Source organism: Egretta garzetta, unplaced genomic scaffold, assembly GCF_000687185.1.
Source record: "Egretta garzetta isolate BGI_Z169 unplaced genomic scaffold, ASM68718v1 scaffold97, whole genome shotgun sequence".
Taxonomy (NCBI): Eukaryota; Metazoa; Chordata; class Aves; order Pelecaniformes; family Ardeidae; genus Egretta; species Egretta garzetta.
The window spans coordinates 758,005-778,408 of NW_009260135.1; the positions used below are offsets into that span (position 1 = coordinate 758,005).

Genomic DNA, 20,404 nt, shown 5'->3' on the forward strand with positions numbered 1-20,404 from the left:
CTGTTGGCCCATTCTGGCGGGGGCCGGTCCCCGCCAGCCACAGCTCGCGTCTGCTGGGCCAGCAAACACAGCTACGGCTCAACCACGCGACACAGCTGGGCACTTGCTTGGCACCTTCTCCGATGGCTACAAATATCTGACCTGTGCATCCCTTCAGCAGGCTTGTGATAACGCACTGGAAGCTGTTCTCCCATGTCCAGTATTATGGCACCTCCATACCCTATGCAATTTTTATTGCCAGCGTTCTGGTCTTTGAGGTCTGGGACACGTACTGCTTGACAGCTGGTAGGTGGGAGTAGCTGGGACAGTGCCACACACAGTACTGCAGAAAGGAGTAACCGCAGCTTTTGACTTAACATAGAGCAGGGCAAGGTGCAGATCCACATACATTTCCATATAGCCCTATTTTCTCTCCCTTATAAAAAAACAGCTGATTCAAGAAGAAAATTGCAGCATTCTCTTAGGCTGCTCCCAGGACCAAGTGGAATACCACTGAGGACCGCTTCAAAGATCTGTGCTTCACGCCCCAAACCAAGCTTAAATTACCCCACGTATGCCTGCTAGTAGCTGTTACATTATTTAAGAGCCTTGCCTGTTCCTTCTGCAAATGAACAGTGTGCTTATACACAGGCACTATATATAGAATATACATATGGACTGTGTATACACACACACACACACATGTAGTTTGTCTGTGCGTTTCTCTGCATATACACATGCATACCTGGATATACTGCAGAAATTTAATTCTGTGAGCATTTTCAGGGTATAGTTTCAGATAAAAGAAAGGAATATACCCAGTAAGATAACACAGCACTTCAACGTCTGATTGATATAAATGCACAGAAATAAATTTTTCATAAGAACTTTAGTTCATGTAGTGTTTTACTACTTAAAAGACATCTGTTCTGCTGCCATATTAACAATTTGGGGTATTGATTTCCTCTGTATGAATGCATGAATGTAATGGCACAGAAAACTATTTTGTTGTCCTTATAAACTCTCATTGGCTAAGTATTTCTTTCATCTTCAATTGATATTAATGTATAGATACCAAAATAAATTGCATAACGATGAATACAGAATTTTCCCCTTGGAGCTGCTTCAAAGAACAAATAGAAACCAGAAACCAGTACCGAGTGACTGTGGACTGTGATTGCTTAGGTTTGGAAATTTGATTTAAACAATACTCATAATCTTATTCATAAACCCCTCAACTGTGGGGGTACATGAAAGGAAAAAGCATATTAAGGAGTTACTGTAAGTCAGCTGCTTAGGATCAGCCTAAAGAAGATGCCTCTATTCTTCTGGTATTTTGTAACGAGTATCTCCAGTGCATATAGCTAACTTCTAGTCCTCACATAGGGTTTTCCATGCACATATAGAGATATGTATCTTCTTTTAACATCTTTGTGAATGGCATTTTATGGCTTTTTTTCTAACCTAGGTAACAGTCACCATGTATAGATTATTTTACACATGTGCCATAAAGTATATGCATTTTCAATGCAAAAATGTCTATACCGTTCTCTCATCTATGGGCTCTATGCTTATGAGAATGTATGTTCAAATCTAGGAGAAATTCCGTAATTTCTGCTGCCTCATCAAAGTTACTAATCATCTAAGACAGTACCTCAGGCTGTACTGTTCAGACCTAAATATGGTGCTTAACTTCCACCGACCTGAGGCAAGGGTTGCGCAGCTTCTCTTATTTGATCTTGGAAAAAAATCTAGCCAACATGTCAGCGCTATTTACACATTAAATTATATTTTCAGATGCATCTCAGTAAGACATCAAAGCACCTACCTTCTATATTTACTTAGGAATTGTAGTGCAATTTTTCTAATAAACCATGCTAACTTAGCACTTCATGTGATTCTCAGCCACCGGTTATACCAATTTTGTAACTTGTAACTTTCTGATGACCTTTCTTAATGTTTCATTGATTTTCATGTAGAGTTTTAAATTACTTTGCTATTTAATTTTCTACAATTAATTACTGGTGTTTTGAGAAATAACTAGTTTATATGACTTCTGACCTGAATCTTGGGCTAACTATTGAGGAAAAAAAAACAACAAAAAACCTGCCTAGAAGGGCATCTACATCTCATCAGCAGTAACGTGAGATTTTACCACCGTTCTAGTACAGTGAGCTTTTACTCCATCTTGTAAACAGCAGGTAATACCTTCATGCGTTCACATACCTGGATTATTTTTTTAACTATATGTGTGGTAGAGAAATATTCATTGCAAAATATTAAGCAGAAAAAACCTCCACCTCTCTACCCACAGTCTAGCTGAAAAATCACAGGGGTTGCATTTCCAGGGCCACATCAGAAGGGACCACGAGAGGGCACTGCTTTCCTTTTTACGGAAAAAAAAACACATAGTGGACAGAATACTGATGTGCAAGCTGATTTAGATACATTCTGAGCAGATTGAAGTGTCCTTTTTATTCCTACATTACTTATGTTTTCTCTAAAAAGAAAGCAAGCGGTGGCCAAGATGAATGCATTAGTAAACTAAAATAGGCGTGCGTCATTGCTAGTCTGTAACCTAAAAAATAAGCCTACAGTTTAAAATTAAAGTCCTATTCATACTTTCTACCCACTAATTTGAGAAATGGTATTTAGTAATCATTAACTAATTATTTCAAACAAAATATATGGCATCAGACTTGCCATACTTAAAACTTACATCTATATTCAATACAGCATTTAGCTTCCATTTTAAAATTATTTTGATCAATAAATAGCAATAAGACCACTAAGAATAGGATAACTGTTAATAAAAATATGACTAGTTTTTCTAGATTTTTAATATACTTTTGAGCTTTGTCTCTGATAAATTTCATTTAAAGAGGAAGTTCTGTCTTTTTAATCTATATGCTCAGCGTGCTTTTGGGTTATCTGCAAATTATGGAAGTTACACCAGGGGTCTGACAGATAGCTGGGGCTCTAATTTCCTCACTTGTCTCAAGAATGAACAATCGGTGAAGTTAATCAACATTTTAACAACCATGAGTAATCTATGAGTGTGAACAGAAAGATATGTAATTTGAGTTCCAAAAGCAACGGCAGCATTCGGGTTCCTAGAGAGAGGCAGCTCAGTAGGAGCCACAGATTGCTGGGGGCTGGTCTGGATGCGAGTTATCTGCAGCCTTGCTGACGACTATGAGCAGGGGCCCAATCTGGTAAATCAAACACGGGTTTCTGAATGTGGTACACAGTCCTTGGTGCTGGAGGTGGGTGAGCTTCCCCACTGGCCTCAAACCATAAGCAGGAATTAAGGTGGTTTGATGCCCACCCAAAGGATCCAGCAAAACTGAAGAAATCAAGAAGCCACTTAATCATTTCCAGTATCATACTAGACTGAGACGTAACAGCCTTGTTCAGTATCAGTGAAAAGCCTACAACAAATTTCAGTAGGGTCAGTTTAGGGCCTACTCACTACCATCTGAAAAATAAATGTACGCTTAATATATCCAAAAACATTCTTACTCATAAAATGTTGTCCATCCTGTTTCATCACTCTTCGTTGCTAAGAGACCACTGTTTCCGTTATATGTCATTAATCCGAGCTCCAGGGTCTGTGTTGAGACTAGCTTGAGTCCACCATTAGTGCCAACAGCCAGCGTGACAATCTGATTATCCGGCATCAGTAAATGGCGGGGCATCCCACTGGCATCCCGACGGACCTTCAAGGAGTTGCCATTGTTGTCCATCACCTCCGTGACATCGTTATCGCTGCTATAGGTGAAATTGTACAAGTACTCCCCGGTAACAAGGCTGAGAGTGTACTGGTGAATCCCATCAGCATTGAAGACATACAGCTCCTGTTCTCCTGGAGATGCAGCTTCATATTGGTTAAAGGAATTAAGAATGGGCCTGTTTTTACTGACAGCCCTAATGCGGATATTTCCAAGATCAGCTATGTAGATGGTACCATCTGGGGCCACAGCTAAGGAAGATGGTGAATTTAAGATGGCATCAGTGGCATACCCATCATCCCCAGAATAGCAATTACAGTTGACATCATTTTTGCAATCACAGTCTGAAGCTGCCCCTGCAAGAAGGCATATTTCTCCATTGGTAGTTACCTGGCGTAGCCGATTAATTTTTTTTTCATCTGTCTCACTGATGTAAAGAACTCCTGTGTGTGAGATGGCAATGGCACTGGCTGATTCAAGTGCAGAATGAATAGCCAGTTTGCTAAGAGAGTAGTCTATACCAGGAACCTGGCAGTGCATGGGGCGTCCAGCAATAATGCTAACTTGATGGTTTTCTGTGATCCGTAAAATAACATTGTTCTCTAGGACATAAAGTGAGTTGTCCATGGGATTGACAGCGAGATCAGTAGGCCACTCCAGCCGTACCTATGAGTTGCACAAATTATTACTGTAAAACTCATAACTGAAAAGTACACTTCTAGTGTTTAAAATTCCACGTGTAACAACAGCAAATTAGTGAGGGGTTTATCAGCGTAAATCATGAAACCAAGTCATGAACGGCAACTATTTCAAACAACAATTTTGTTTTCCGGAAATATTAAAGCTACGTGCAGTGGTAACTTTGGCTAATTGTGTTTCTGTGCAAAGAATGAATGCTACATTGCGGAAGCTCTACAATAATTACAGAAAAACAGGCAATTAAGACAATAACTCCCATTATCTGAACCTTATTTCTCTATAGTTGCATAAATAACCTGTGTTAGCCACAGTAAAAGGATGGTTCACTCATTTCAGTAATGAATCAAATATGCTATCATCTTGTGCTGCATAATGGTTTTCTTAAGTGGCCAGGCAGTCATCCAAAATAGATGCCCATCTCTTTTAAGGCAGAGAAAAAAATAAATGCAGTAAGAGTCTACCTGGGTGACATCCATGCTGGAATCACAGCTGAGAGGTCGAACAGCAGTTAGGTCATTGGAGCCCAGCAGGGTTGATATAATTCCATTCTGATCCACTTTTCTAATCATAGTGGCATCAACAAAATACATGAGTCCATACTTATCCACTGCAATTCCTGCAAATACAAAAACCAGCAATCAGTGAAGCAGTGAGGCTCCTAGCTTCAAGGCAGGCTTCATCTTATTAACAGGTTTACAAGACGGTGGTGTTTGTTCACTTCCCTTGTTCTTTCCTCCCTTCCAAGCTCAGCGCAGGTCCTGGAACCCTCCAAGTACCTGTAGTTCTGCTGAATAAATGGCATCAAGGAGGTTTATCCTTTGGGGCTTTAAAGAAAGAAAACCATGGAAATCCCCGTCTTATTTCTACATTCAAACTCTGTATGATATACTACATAAACCCAATTAAAAAAAAATTATCTCCTAAATTTTAATCTCAGAAACTTGAGGTGTTGCTTTCTTCATCTGAAGGATCTAATGAGGATGGAGAATTTTTAGCAATCTTTTTAAAATTGCTTTAAAATTTTTGAAAAATTAAGAGGACATTATATTCTTTCCAGATGTTTTTTAATTCTTTGGCCTGTTTAGTAAGGAATACAGGAAGAATATCTGGTGTTTCCAGATGAAGACACAGGGCTTTCCAGCCCAGAAAAAAAGGTTCAATGCCTGTCACATTGGGAGCCCTTAGAGAGGAAAGGCGCAGAATGAAAGGGTGCTCCCTTGGAGGAACAGAGGGATGCTGCTGCCTGTTGTGAAGGAGGGCAGGCTTTTTCTCACTTGCCTTTCCTGCTTTGATTTGGCGCACTGCCTCGTCTGTTTCTTGGGCTGAAAATAAAATATTGATCTAAAAATTTTGTCTTCATATGGTTGCAGCGCTCATCCTATTGGACAGTGAGAGAAGATACAGCTTTATCTTCTTAACTTCTATGTAGAGGCTTAACTTAAAACATGCAAGCAGCTCTGTCCTGTTAATATACTCTGTACATATTAACTGAAACTATTATCTATACAAAGAAACAGGACCTTTCATTTTTCTTTGCTTTTACGATTATCTAGTTATTTTCAACCATTGAAATAAATCCCAAAGGTGTTTGAAACACCTGGCCATACACCTGATTAATTCATGCTTGCAATCAAGATAAAACGATGGGAAAAAAAAAGTCTTAAAAAGAAACACATCCCCAAATCTCTACATCATCTTGAAAAATTTTTGTTAAAAATTAGAAACTGGAAAGGGCAAAAATCCTTTTTTTTCTCCACCTCTGAAGAAAAAGGAGACACAAAAAATAAAAATTCAAGAAAAAGCCACAGCAGGCGGTTTTTCTCCCCAAAGACTATATCTCAAACTGTAATTTGTTTCCCAGTTTACACACTTGCTTCTTGGAGTGAGCAGTACCCTGCTAATTTGTGTTCTGTTCTCCTTTTGCAGTGTTCAGTGTTGGGGTAATAAAGTTTGCTTTAACTAAACAAAGCACGAACACTTGCCAATCCACTGTAATTAAAGCCCAGAATAAAAATTACCGAGCGAGGAGTGATTTAATTGCCAGATAATTATTTCCACATCCAGCCTAGCCTCATGCAGTCATTTTCTCCAGCTTCTTTTCCTACTTTACCTCGAGGGCTCATTAGGGTTGCATCCACTGCCTTCCCTCCATCCCCGCATCTGGCTTCGTCAAAGGGCAGGCATTGCTCTCCAGTCCCTGCTACCACTTCAGAGTTACCAGCTAGGTCTTTCGTGCCACTGAGGGACTTGACTTTGTAGATCCGTCGACTATTGGTGTCCGATACGTACAGTGAGCCTGAAACAGGGTCCACGGCCAGATAGTATTTATGAGCAGGATTGTTGCTTTAGAGAAAAAGAAAGCATAAAACAGAAAGAGCTGAGCAGTCTAGAAACTTCACTGGCTTTCAGAGCTTAGACACTCATCAGGCACAGGGAGATCTGGAAAGAAAGTCTGACACCTTCATTCAGAGGTGGGGTCTGAAGGCCTACCATCTGAGGACCCAGCTTGATTAGGGCCTGGCCAGTGTTTCAGAAGGATTGTCTTTTTAAATCTCATTCATTCTGCTACACCAAACCTTGCACAGCAGAGCCCAATAAGCCAAAGCTGCACAGCAGACTTTCCTCCTGATCTCTTCAGCCCTTTAGATCTGCTCCGGGTCAATTCTCTTTGGCTTATCTCTACCTGTTGCCCCCCCTCTCCCCCTCCTTGTTTAACTTCCCTTGAAAGCAGAAGCCACAGGAGTAGGATCAAAGAATCAGCTTCTAAGTTACTTATGCCACAAGATTGTGAGGTCTTGTATAAATAGGAGGCAGGGGCATAAAAAATTTATTTCTAAAGCAAATTTGTTCTCATTCATTCTTATCAAGAATCTCATTTACGGCAGATGAAGTTGGTTATATAACTAAAACCAGAGACCCCAAGTGTCTGACTTTAACTCCAAACCTTCTGTTATTGAAAAACTGGTCCTCAGTTTGTGATTAGAATGGGTGCTCATATGGAAAGCTACTTCTCTTCCGAAATATATGTTTTTTGACAGCTTGTCACATTTTGGAACTACTTTAGCAAATCATCTGCAAATTGAGAAATGTCAGTCTTTGCGAGATATGTATATATATATATATATACATTCACACACACAGAACTGCAGTGCAGAAATATTTTCAAAATCTTGCCTGGCTAGTTTAACGCAATTTAGTTGGATTTTAAGCATGATGTGAATTTTCCAGCCTTTGGAGCCTATGGGTGAGTGTAAATAAGGTCAATGGTGGTTTCAAAGCATAGAAGACAAATGAAGACACGAAGAAAAAAAATGAAGGTTACTTACCAGTAACCAGAGACATTTGCCTCCAAATATCCACACTCCTAGTTTCATGTGGCAAAAGGGCCCATCTCCAAGAGTGAGGATACACAGAGGTAAGTTATGATGGACATAAACCATTTCTTGATCAGACTCGCTGAAACTATAGTAAGGCCACTTTCGGCAGATGGATTATCAGCAGCACAAAGACAACTGCATTCATGTGGTCATGACCAGATTTGGAGGAATGAGGAGACCCCAAAATATCCCTTTCTACAGTTATCTTCCTCTATGCCAGTCTTTGATGTGTCATGATTTTAGGTCAATAACAATTTGTTCTAAAACTGTAGAAAGTAGGAAGGAGATTGGTTTGATCAAAATTTGATAGGCAGAGGTAATACCATCTGCTGAAGTCTAGGAGTGTAGAAATTAGAGATGAAAAAAATACAGTAAACAAAAAATACTTGGCAGGTTTATTTCATGCATGGATCTCAAAGTACTTTAAAAAGATGGGTGTTATACCCATTTTACAGAGGAGGAAACTGAGGCACAGAGAGGTTAAGTGGTATAGACAAAGTTATGCAGGGAGACTAGTGACATGCTTGAGATTAGAGCACAATCTCTTTATTCCCGAAGTTCCTCTCCTTATCTTCAGCAGCAGACTGCACCTCTTCACGAGACCCTTACCACATTCCTTCTCATCCCTCCAAAACAAAGCTCCATCTTCTTTGCCAGATATAAAATTATTGCTTTCCATTTACAAGATTTCTGCAGTCTCTCGAGTATCTGAGCCAAACACACACCTGCACATTTGTCACTGGTTTGAAATTGCGCTCTCTTCTTCCACCCCACCACACTTTTCCCTTAACACTGAAGAAGAAACTGCTGTGACACTGGTCTTGTGCCATACTTCAAATACACCCAGCCTTAGCTCAAGGCTTTGCGACAGCAGCAGGCAAGCCAACAACTGAATGCTGCTGCTGCAGGCTTGCTGCTGCCTCCCTGCTGGGCTCCAGCCCAGAGCACCTTTTGCCTGTCCCTTCTAAAACATGTGGCACCCCCACCTCTGCCGACCGAGGAGACCTGAGGCACCTACAAACTGGAGCTGGGCACAGACATGGTGGCTTGCTACTGGGGGCAGGGGCCTGGCTTCGTCTCAACGATGGAAGCTGCTCACAACAGCGCCTGGGGGAGCTGCTCTGCTGCTTGACACGGAGCAGCAGCCACTTGGTGAGACTGGAAAGGGTCTCTCTTCTTTCTGGATGAGATTTTGCCAGCCTCTCCCTGCCTTCCTGAGTGAGCACACCCCTGCTTCCCTGCTGCTCACAGCTAGCCTTGGGTATGTCCTGCTGTTACCAGGATGGGGTAAGATATGGGTCAGGGTAGAGAGCAATGGCAGAACATGGGCTAAGTTCCCTCTCCTCTCCTGCAGTCACTGGTGCATCCATGGAGCTCACCCTGCCTTCCTCCTCTGGCATCTCCCTCAGGGCAGTTTTGCCAGGGAGTCGGTCATGAGCGTTTGTTCCAGATCAGGAGCTCACTGGAGCTGCAGACCTGCTGTATACCCCTTTGCTCCTTCCTGAGCTCGGGAAGGGAATAGAGAGTGGAAGACTCTCCACGTAAAATATTTTAGGGACTTTGGCAGAAAATGACTTGTGGAATGTGACAAGCACTCACCATGTCCCCGAAGAAACTACGAGGTTATTACCTCAAACGGGGATGTATTTAGTACTCATATATAAAATATTTCTCAAACTGGCATCTAAGCAATTAAAGACCTCTGCCTCTCTTTTCTCCGTGCCATTGTAATCTTTTATTCAAGTTATAGAAAGCCATGGAATGTACCTTATTTTAAAAGATTTTTCCATAACATTTGGTATGGTTCAGAGGCCTCTGCCAAGGCAGCATTACTTCTCCTCTAGCCCTCCCCAGAGGCTGCAGCAGTCACCACCACATGCAGCTGAACTCTGGTCTGTGAGGGAGCCTGGTGCCCGAAGGCAAGTACAGGCTGGATCAGCTTGTCCTCCCTGTTCTTCTCCTACATGCATCAAATTCACAACAGTGCAACAACAGCTTTTCTTTAAATTTAACCAAAAAGAGAAGCTGCCCAGAGCAAACCTCTTAGCACCTCAAAATTAACTAAGTTTATAGTTCCAAATGAAGAGCCTCCAGCATCACCAATAATCATTAGCAAATTGTGAATTAATTCATCCAGATAAGAAAATTCAGTGGAGTTACACTTGCTATACCAAAATGTATTGTAAAGGGGAAATGATACTGTTTAGTCCAGACATCTTTTGCATCTAACTTGTATTATAGAAATGGAAAGCATGATTTTAAAAGGGTGATGCACAGGACACTATGGAATAGTTTAGAAGAGCTCTTCTTCTTCTTGCCCTTGATATTCTCCAGGGTAAATGTCCCACCCCATCCCAGGTGTGGCATGGAAGAAGGTACAAGCATTTCCTATGCTGCTGCCATCCAGAAGGCCTAGTGCTCAGGTGAGACAACGAAAAATCTCTCCTCCTAACAACCGGAAAGGTTACGCCTCCTTCATGAGTCTTACGGTGACTGCATCTAGTGTTTGGATACAACCAGCCCCACACGTTGACTGACTGTTAAATGTATTCGATGAAAGAAAATAGAAACTAAATTATGAAAAAGGACAGAGGGTTCAGAAAATCATTAATGACCGGAAAATGAGTTTTTGACCTATTTGCAGTCATTAGTGTTTTTGTGAACCTTTCTGGCATTTGTAAAACTGCTGTTGTAGTTTACCTCAACCATTTAGACCAATTATAGACAGCAGGGAGAAGTGTTTATATAGAAGTTAGCCTGGGGTTCATTATACTTGCATTCTACTAGAAATTTCTAATTACTGTCAGAACTTATTTGGTTGCTTTTTTGACTGCATTTCATAATTGCTAACGCTTATCATATTCATAACACACAATTAGCACATAAAAATGTTTCTATATATGGTACATGAAGAACATAACATTACACAAGAAGCACAACACAAAAAGCAAACACAATGAAGCAAACAAACCATATCAAATTATATGGGAAAGAGCTCGTGTCTTACCTATGTTTAAACTCTTTATTTCTTTATAGAAAGGGAACAGAAGAAAAAAGAACAAACAGTTAGCTGAAGAATAGATGGTAAAGCAAACATAGTATTTGTTTTATTTTACAAAAGGACACAGGAGAAGATATCTCTTTTCAGCACTAGCCTTAGCTCGGTTTACGGATGAAGAGCGACTGGGAGCGAGAGTTGCACGCTAGTTCCCTAGTAGGATACCCCCGCCCCAGCCCCCACCCACCATATATTTTACAGGAAACTTTCTGGACCATTGAAAGGTTTTCACATTGAAATAGGTGTAGCTTGTGGGCTAAGAGCAAGAGAAACTGGCAGTTTTCTGAATACAGAAATGGAAAGGGGGAAGCACTGAGCTTAGGATATTGTCTGCCAGCTGGAGGCAACCTCTTTAATCAAAATAGTTTTCCAACAGGCTATTGCTAAACAAATTTCTACTACATCGTTTATTTTTCTCTTCCGCCAGTCTCTAACATAATTGCTTAAAGCAAGTTTGGATGCTACTTGGTACCTATTTAAGCCCATCAAAGGAAATCTTAGGGTAAAAAAATCCCTTGTAAGTGACCAGTAAGATACTGTACAATGGGAGATATATAGCATGATTTGGTCCCTAGTTTACTGTCTAGACACAGAGTCAAAGGAAAAGTGTTCTTTACTTCCCAGAAGTAAATTAATACATTCTCCCCACCACAGTGTTTCACTGTGTTTATGTCATTTCCATTTAGGAATACCGAGGGAACGAAACAAAGAGGTGCATGACCGCTGAGCTGCAGCATTCCATGCACAGCCCCAAACTTGTAATACCAACGTTAAGGGTAACATGCAACGCTCTTGAGTTAAAGTTCCTATTAGCCACCCAGATCAGGCACCTTCACAAAGGACAGTGTGAAGCAAATATGCACACTGGGATATTCTGACTTAGTTATTTGAGATTTATATCGACTTAGGTAAAGCCAAAATTGTATCTGTTGTGAAATCTAAATAAAGCGATGTATTTGGTTTGCAGTACTTATGGACATATTATTTGCAATGTTATTCAAGCTACTTGACACTAGCTGAAGACTCTGCTCTCGATCATGCTTAAATGGCTCAAATCTTCAAACTCTTACCCGTATAACTCATACAGAATTTAAGATGACCACTGAATCACAATTACTGCTATAGATGGTGTTTGCTGGAATGGATCTTAATTCCCTTTAGAGGAACAGGGGCCAAAAGACATCGCTGCAAATCCTAAAAATCTATGTGTCAAGTCATTTGCAGCTGTCCAACAGCACTCAAAATACAATAGCCTTATTGTTCATTGCTAATAGTTATAACAGAAGTTAAAGAGATTACACTATGGAAACCAGACTTTCATAAAAGGAAAGTGGACAAAAGATTAAGTCGTCCATCTTCTGTTTCTTTATTGATGTCCTTTCCCATTTTCCCTCACACGTGCTGAAAAGCCCAAGTTCTCTCTTGCATAGAGAGAAAGCAACGTACTCAGACTAATACCACTGTAAACTTGGAGAAAACATTTTCAAAAATCAGGTGTGCTAGGAAACTTCGTCACTGGCTGATATTAGGAAGTGAGGTACTTTATATTAAGTATCCTAATTTGAAAACGTTTCTCTTCACCTATAAAGCTGTAGTCCTATTTACTAGAAAGCTAAACAGAACTGAACAAATTAAAAATAAAAAAAAGGAGCATATTCTATATAATGCAGAGTTATAGCGTATATTGATATAAATATTTATAGCAGGTCACACATCCATACCAGCTAACTTCTGTGGCTTATACTGAGCTGCTAGCAGAAAGCACTGGATGATCTAGACTTTTTTTGTTTTTTTGATATAATGAGGCAGCCTGATGGTGTATGAGGTAGGTGTCAGAAGGTGATTTCAGAGTAGAATTGGCCTGAATTGGATCTCTTTTCTCTTATATAAATCAGAATTCACAACAGTGACATCAACAGGATGACATGAATGGAAGAGAGGTGTAAAATAGAACTAGGCCTCCTATTCTCTAACAGTCCAGTCATTTTTCCCCACTAAGTAAAAATTAAAAGTATGCTGGAAGCAGAGGAATTGGTTATTGGCCATATCATTAAAAAAAAGGCTAATGACCTAAATTCACTCAAGGTACTTTGCAGCTATATCCAATTTACAAGAGCACTAATCCTATTGCCTGAATGGGCTTCAGAAGCATCAGAAGACAGCCAATGCAAGCTATTTTCCCTCATTTTTCTGCAAATACTCAACAGTGCTGTAACGATAAGGTCCAGTTACATGAGTTGCGGTTTGAAGCAATCGCTCTTGCCTCTCATAGAAGAATGAGAAAAGGAGATGGAACAGAAATGGGTGAAGTGGTACACTCTACACTGATGCCTTCCCTATTAAGTGTCCAAATCTTAATGTTGGGGGGCGGAGGGGACAGAGGTACAATCTTAAAGAGTTCTGATGGTGCAAAGTGATTCTGTATGTCGATCTTAACTGCACTTGCCAACCTACAGAAACAGACTTATGAGTATGGAAAAGAAGTGGGAATGTGGCTCTCAAAACCACTGGTAGGAAAACCTTCCTTTCTGACTTCCTAAGACTGTTATAGCTTTGCTTATCACTGTGGCTCAATACCTAATGGCAGTCAATTCTGTAGTTTTCAAACAAAACTAAATGACGTACACTACTGAGCGGAGATTGTATCAAATGATCACCAACAGGAGAGAAGAAGGTGGTTTGTACTTTTTGTACAAGCTGGTTTGTACTCTTTAGTCCTTCTCTATAGGCATTGCTCTGATAAGCTACAGACTTTGAACTAAGCATTTCTGTGCCCCATTTCTCCACTGGAATTTAAATAGATTGAAAGTGACAATGTTTTACAAAATTATAAAAAGTAATGGTAAAGGCTGATTTGAGCACAGGCTACAGAAATGAAGTGCTAAGATTAACACCTTACCTCAGCTCCAATATACTAGTAACATTCCTGGATGGGAAGATACGCCGAATATAGTTAAAATCTCCAACGAAGAGACTTCCATCAATACCCACTGCCAGTGCTACAGGGGCCAAAAGCTTATTTCCTTCTGCCAGACCATTGCAGCTAGGACAGGATATGCTTCTTCGGCGCCCATTCCCCATAATGCTGGTTATCACAGCTGGCTGCTGAGTTAGAAACTGATTTTCTCCATTGCCTTTGTGCAATATACCTAATAACGAAGAGGAGAAGTGGTTATTACAATCATTCATTGCAGGGGACTTCAGGTAGTTCTCTTTTCAACAGCTGCTGTTAAGGACTGTACACTTAAATGACTCCAGCACTTGGTTCTTCAATGGTGCAAAAAGAGCGAAAGAGCTTTGCTGTAGTAAAAATAAAGATGTAATGAAGATTCTCTGTTAAAGACCATACAGCACAGATCCAAACCCAAACCCAGAGTCCTTTCATATTCCTTATGAAAGAAAACACTGCCATACATCCCTCTGGCCTGGCACATTGGTTTAGACTGCCTCATTACTGGGAAGTGAGAAGGCAAACAGTGGAGAGGACACATGCCTTGTTTGTGTCCCTGGATCCTTTCACTCCAGTTTCCTATCTTACATTTTGTTTGGAATTTTGTGCCAACCTTACTGTTCTCTTTCCACCTCTCAGTCTTTCACACTTCTTTCACCAAAAAAATAAAAAAGAAAGAAAAATGAGAAATGGAGATGCCAGGAGAGGATAGCACAGAAAATGAAAAGATAGGAGAAAGATGAAACTCCTAGAAGGGCTGCTAAGGATCAGTGATGAAGGGCAAGAGGGAAGCTAGTGGTAAGGATCTTTATTAGTCTTCAAGAGATGCCTTTAAGATAGGATTTCTTTTCAAAATATTTGTTCAAAGAGCAGACCCCTGCTCCAAGAAGGGAGTGGATTTTCTGACAGAGTGGCCATTTTCAGTGTATCAAAGATTGTAGATATCTGGCTGGAAACTTCTAGCCTCATGTTCTTTTGGAAATGCAGTTGTATGATCTTAATGTAAAGTAACGGGCTCCCCACTGGTGACGACAGTGAATATCACGCACTATCCAGATGGCTATCTCAACAGTGTTTGATCTGCTGCACAGCACTTAAATTGTGTTCAAATAGCCTGATCTTGCCTATTCTGAACACTACTTTAGATTTCTTAAGCAACAATATAGTTTGCAATTTGTTAATGCAGGCACCAGCAGGGAAGCTGTAGAAAACACTTTACAGCGATCAAATGAAATATATGCTAAGCATTCAGCTCCCTAAGTGTCTCTCGTAAAATCTGAAGACCAGGAACATTCAGCTTAGGATATGTAAAGACAAAGAGAAGTCTGGAAAAAACGAACAGGCGACAAAAGAAACAGAAAAATGAGACTCAGTATCTCGTCACAGACTCGTACTCCTTTTAAGCTCCACCTCAGATCAGAGGGAAAAAAGTCAAGCAAGAGGAACCAGGAACGGGTGTGGTTAAGATCAGAAAAATAGGGAAAGCAGAGAGAAAGACATTACACGGGAATAAACGAACAACAGAATAGAGAATAAAGATTTGGACTTTAAGAAAGTCATGCTGTGCAGAACAGTAAAATATCTGTTGAAATTCTACAAAAATTTTCTGATAACTGGAACATGTCCCATACCTTACTGAGATAAAGATGAAACAAAAAGAGTGGAGAAATTGCATTTTTTTTAAAGTGTAAATATAATGCACATAAAAAGTGTTCACCGACAAAACTCCATATAGCACAGAAAACACGTGGAATTAACTAACTCACCACTCTTCACATTAAGTACATGATGTTTATCCAAAGACCATCCTCCTAAATTTGAAGGATCTAGTTCAAATCCTTGCAGCAGTGCAGTCCTCTTCTCCCACAAAATGAGATTGGGGCAAGTCTCATACTCAAACCCCACAGAAACTGAAATAAAATAAATAAAATCTAATATACTTGCTGAACAAATGCTGAATTAAACGTCCAGAGCACATTCAAATGATTCAGCATTCCAGTTCCCCAGCCCCCTCAAGAAGACGGAGTGAATATATTCCTCTCTTTTATTATATTCCTCTCTTTTATTCTACAATATTAAATTCAGATCTTTGACCAGACACAAATTTGAAACTTCATTCACATGTACTCTGCAGGGATCTGATCACTTCTCTTTGAATAGCTGGCATTGGGAAGTGACTGGTTTGGTGAGAGGACAGTGAGAAATATATTTTTTAAAATATAATAAAATTATTCTGTCAGATAACAGGACAAGATCCAACTCTTAATTTGCCAGATGTTCACAGCATTTATTGAGTGTGTTCATTTTACATACCATGTATCAAGGAGCAGTGAAAATTCTGTGTGCTTTTAAGCACACACACTATAAGGATTACTCAGGAAAGCAATACCTTATGCAATAATGTAAGAAAGAAAAGCTATAGCAAAGAAGATTTTAGAAAATATAGAAATCAGATTTTAAAAGTAAGTTTTTCTTTCCACACTGGCACAGCTCAGATGCCCATTTTTAGCACTGTTGTAACAAAATTGTCCTGATATTCAAATGAAAATGAGAACTTAAAAATATTATGATGATCACTCTTTTCCCCACCCACTAGAACCAGGCGAACTAAAAAGAGCTATAGAACTACAAGACTGAAGAGCATTAGAAAAGCACCATTTTCATTTCAAATGTATTATACCACAAGAGGCTATAATAACAGCATGCATGAAAATCCAAATACACTGAAGAATGCCAGCCAGTCCAGCATGATGTTCATTTGTTAACTGAAAGAAAATAAAAACACAGTGATGGACTAGATTTCACCTAAGTTCCTGTGGCCAGTTTTTCCCATTGTCTGGTCTAAACCTTCTAAGTCAGCTACCGATCAGGAAACACAGGCATGTTGATGGAGTTTAGACCCTCTGAATGTGATCTTTAATGTGTAAAAGAAACATAATACAAAGATAAATTGTGTCAGGAGGACAAGAACTGTTTAGTCTATATTTGCTTCTCCATAAGAAATCTTTGCAGTTTTCTTACTAAGAATTACAGGTGTTATTTGGAAAAGTTTTGGAGCTCATATATGCTGACTTACCTACAGCATCCGACAACCCATAAACCTTCTGACCATATGCATCTGTTTTGTCCCAGATAAATGTATATGCCAAGTTGGGAGATGCCTGAAATGATTTTTGAAACAGATGCCCTTCTACTGCTACCATCAAATGAACTTTGATTAGATTCAGTGGCACAAGTGACTGAGTCATGGCAATCTTAAGCAAGGATTTGTATCCAGCAGTACGGGAACTCAGGTAGCTCAGCTTTATGCTAGAACCAGGGATCTCAATTTCTTCATGAAGAACCTGAATAGGAAAAAGATCAAACATTTTACATTAGTGCTCTGGCTTTTTGGTTTTTTTGTCGGTTTTTTTTTTTTTTAATAATATCGCCTTGCATATTGTTATGAACTTATGACTTTCTGCTACTGGGAATGGTTATCCTCAACTCAGTGCAGTGAAGCAGTTCAGGTGACATTTCTGAGCAAATAATTATTTGGCATTTGTGCACCCGCCTTCTTAAAAGCCCACTGCTGGCAAAAGCACAAATAAGTACAAGTAGTTTTACTACAAGTTATATGCAAGGGGAGCATAAGAAATACAGTCACAGGAACCCGCAACTTCCACTAACAGTTAGTACAAAGTAAAGACTAACTGAATAAAGTAGTGAAACCATAGTACCAGTAGAGTTTTCCTTTGTCCTGAATAATATACAAGAAAGCAGCCTGCGGTTAGCATCACACACCAAGCCTTTGCAAAACTCTCTCGAAACACCTAAGCTGTCAACTTACAGAGATATACTTAATATATTGTATGATAATGAGAAGGTGCAAGGTAGTCAAAGATAAATGCGTCTGGGTGACATGAGCCTATGATATCTCCTGCAGAGCGCATTAGAAAACCTGGTATGTGACAGAATGAATGCAGCTCTACAGAGGCATTGCTACACCAGTTCCAGGGGCCAAATGGTGACTCTGTGGTAAGTGCTCAGGTCCGCACTAGCACCTGACCACTAATTTCTATACGCTTTTCACTCATACTGTTCTTACCTGGGTTTCTGGTACAATGGGATTCCGGCCAGGAGCATCACTGAAGAAAGTTGAAAGTGGTGATGAAATGATGACTGGATCAGGACGGACAAAACCACTTAGATCACAGCTGGGAATGGAGTTCTCCTCTGTCTTCATCGCAAGTGTGTCCATGGCATAGAAGCTATTCCACGGCAACCATACTGTCCTTTCCTGACTCATAAATGGGGCCCGTTCAAAGTGCAAGGTTAGGGATGCTCCGCCATTTGCAACCAAGTCAAATCTAGAAAAATGTGGGCTTTAGAAGTGACAAGACTGAATAATTCCAGTAATAGCATTCTTGGCTAGTGAAGTAGGTATATAGGTATACTTATAGCAACAGGTATATTTTAAGCGTCATGCTTCAAATGATCAGTGATGGGATGTGAACCTTGGCTACTAAACAACTGAAAACCAGCCAAGACAAGCAATGATTTGAAGTCACACAGACAAACCTTGTTCCGTTATAAAATCTGCATTAAATAATTAAACAATACCCCAAAACCGAACACCATGTTAATATTACAAGTCACCTTTGTATATAAAATCAGCAGAGAAGCCAAGTTCGTACTGAGCTGCACACTGAATTATCCCTTTTCTAAAAGATGCTGTCCACCAAGAACAGAATGGGACACATGGCAGTAAGAGAATAGTCATGAAAAGTTTTGCTGTTTGTGTTCTATAAATAAGACAATAATTGCTGTCCCCAGGGCAATTGATCTACCTGTTTTCAGAGAGATTACATATTTACTCCCAACCCCCTGCAAAGTCATAGCAGTAATGTGGAGCTGCACAAGCATTTTTAAATCTGGCCTAAATGAGTAAAGTACTTCTAGAAGTAGATACCAGTTGTTTCATGTCAATGCTGGCAACATAAATTACTCAATGATTTCAATAATCTATTCAGATCTAACACTGTCCGGCCCACCATTTACTGTAGTATTAAACCACTGAAATCAACATTATACTTTTATTCTAACAGAATAATATTCTGGGAAATGTGGAAATGTAATACTCCCTATAGTTCAGTTGACTCAAATTAATTATTTCAATTCAATTGTTTGCATGCAAGATCAGGATAAAATGGCAAGTGTTTACAGTGCATGTGTCACAGAAACACTGTTTTAGTTACCACAGCCAGTAAAGTAGATAAACCATGACACATTGATTTTTGTTTATCTGAACTTGTGTGCATTTCAAATCAGCTGATACAGGGGGGGAAAAGCACTTTTTTGCACAGCAGGAAATTGTCTAAATATATTCAATTAGAATCTTTTGATTACATTCTACCCCGAAGAAACTCAAAAGATAGTGCATCTTCAAAAGGAAAGAGAGGCAGAAGGGAACTTTTAACAAAATATACTACTCTATAATGATACTACTTTTTTTCCTAGCAGTGTTAGCCTGCCTTGCATTTTAAAATAAAATATTTCTGGTCTCAGCTGGATATTGCTATACTCCACAAATGTTTTCATAGATACAGAGCAATTTATTTGAAAGGAGTCTGCCTGCTAACAAATTATTATCAGAAGTCAGCCTTTTCATATTTACTTGCAGTTAGCATTCAAAATGCCACGTGAAAAATTACTTTTGTGTTTACTTAATAGCTCTTTGCCCTGGGAGGAATGCAATGCATGATACCACATGGTTCCATTAGATCACACCATCTGTTAATAAGCAAAGATACTACATACAAGATAGGTACTCAATGAAGCAAGCAAACTCACGTGCCATCCTGACGAGTGATGGTATAGCCGTACTTTGGATACTTGACAAATGACACGTTGACTCCAACTAGAGGAGTTCCATCTGTAGTCACCACTTGGCCTCTTATAAGAGACACAAGACTGAAAAAGAAAGATAATTAAAGGTAGTTACAAAAGCAAAGTTACATTGTTTATAAACTGAGTAGTGGAACACTTGTGCCTCATTTACTCTAAATCCAATTTACTCCAAACATTTTTAGAATACCAAAGATACCACAGTATTGCACGGCTCCCTCTATATACTTAAATCAAGAAACTGCTTATCTATGCAGTGAGGTCAATGTATACAGAATAGGACTTAGTGCCTGCCTTGTCTAATGAGGCTTTGTCTCATTGCCTAATGAGGCTTTGCAGAGTAGGAAGCTATTGCACATTTAGCCAAGCCAGAACTGCGACCCTGAAGTCCCACTGAAATGATGATTGGGCACTTCTCAAAAACCTTCCTGCACACGGTAGCGTGTCTGCAGATGCCTAATATGCTTGAAAAACACGGTGTAATGCCATACCTCTTTTTCTACACAACTGATTGCCCAAATTAAGGTTCATGTTCCTTCATCTTAGGGAGTCACCGATGTTTGTACACTGCATTTGGTCCTGATTTGTAACCCTTGCTTTTCACGTTGTCAACAGGAATAAAGGTTTGGCTTTAAGGCCAGCTTTATGCCAGGCAAAATAAAGAGTTTTCTTAGCCAACAGGTTAAGCAATTTTGCTTAACCTAAAGGAGATGAAGATGGGTTA

At 39.8% G+C, this 20,404-nt stretch overlaps 1 protein-coding gene across 2 annotated transcripts in view; it reads right to left on the reverse strand.

Moving 5' to 3' along the window:
* Positions 1-20,404, reverse strand: part of TENM2 (teneurin transmembrane protein 2) — a 538,424-nt gene that overhangs the window by 17,121 nt on the left and 500,899 nt on the right. The window contains exons 14-22 of one of the 2 annotated variants that reach the window (XM_009641606.2): positions 19,627-19,746; positions 17,882-18,143; positions 16,871-17,138; positions 15,561-15,704; positions 13,744-13,993; positions 10,794-10,814; positions 6,520-6,752; positions 4,871-5,025; positions 3,502-4,376 (exon numbers count right to left, since the gene is read on the reverse strand). In XM_009641606.2, coding sequence (XP_009639901.1) covers positions 3,502-4,376; positions 4,871-5,025; positions 6,520-6,752; positions 10,794-10,814; positions 13,744-13,993; positions 15,561-15,704; positions 16,871-17,138; positions 17,882-18,143; positions 19,627-19,746 — 2,328 coding nt within the window. The remainder of the gene's footprint in view (positions 1-3,501; positions 4,377-4,870; positions 5,026-6,519; positions 6,753-10,793; positions 10,815-13,743; positions 13,994-15,560; positions 15,705-16,870; positions 17,139-17,881; positions 18,144-19,626; positions 19,747-20,404) is intronic. The other variant, XM_035897048.1, reaches the window with a different exon arrangement.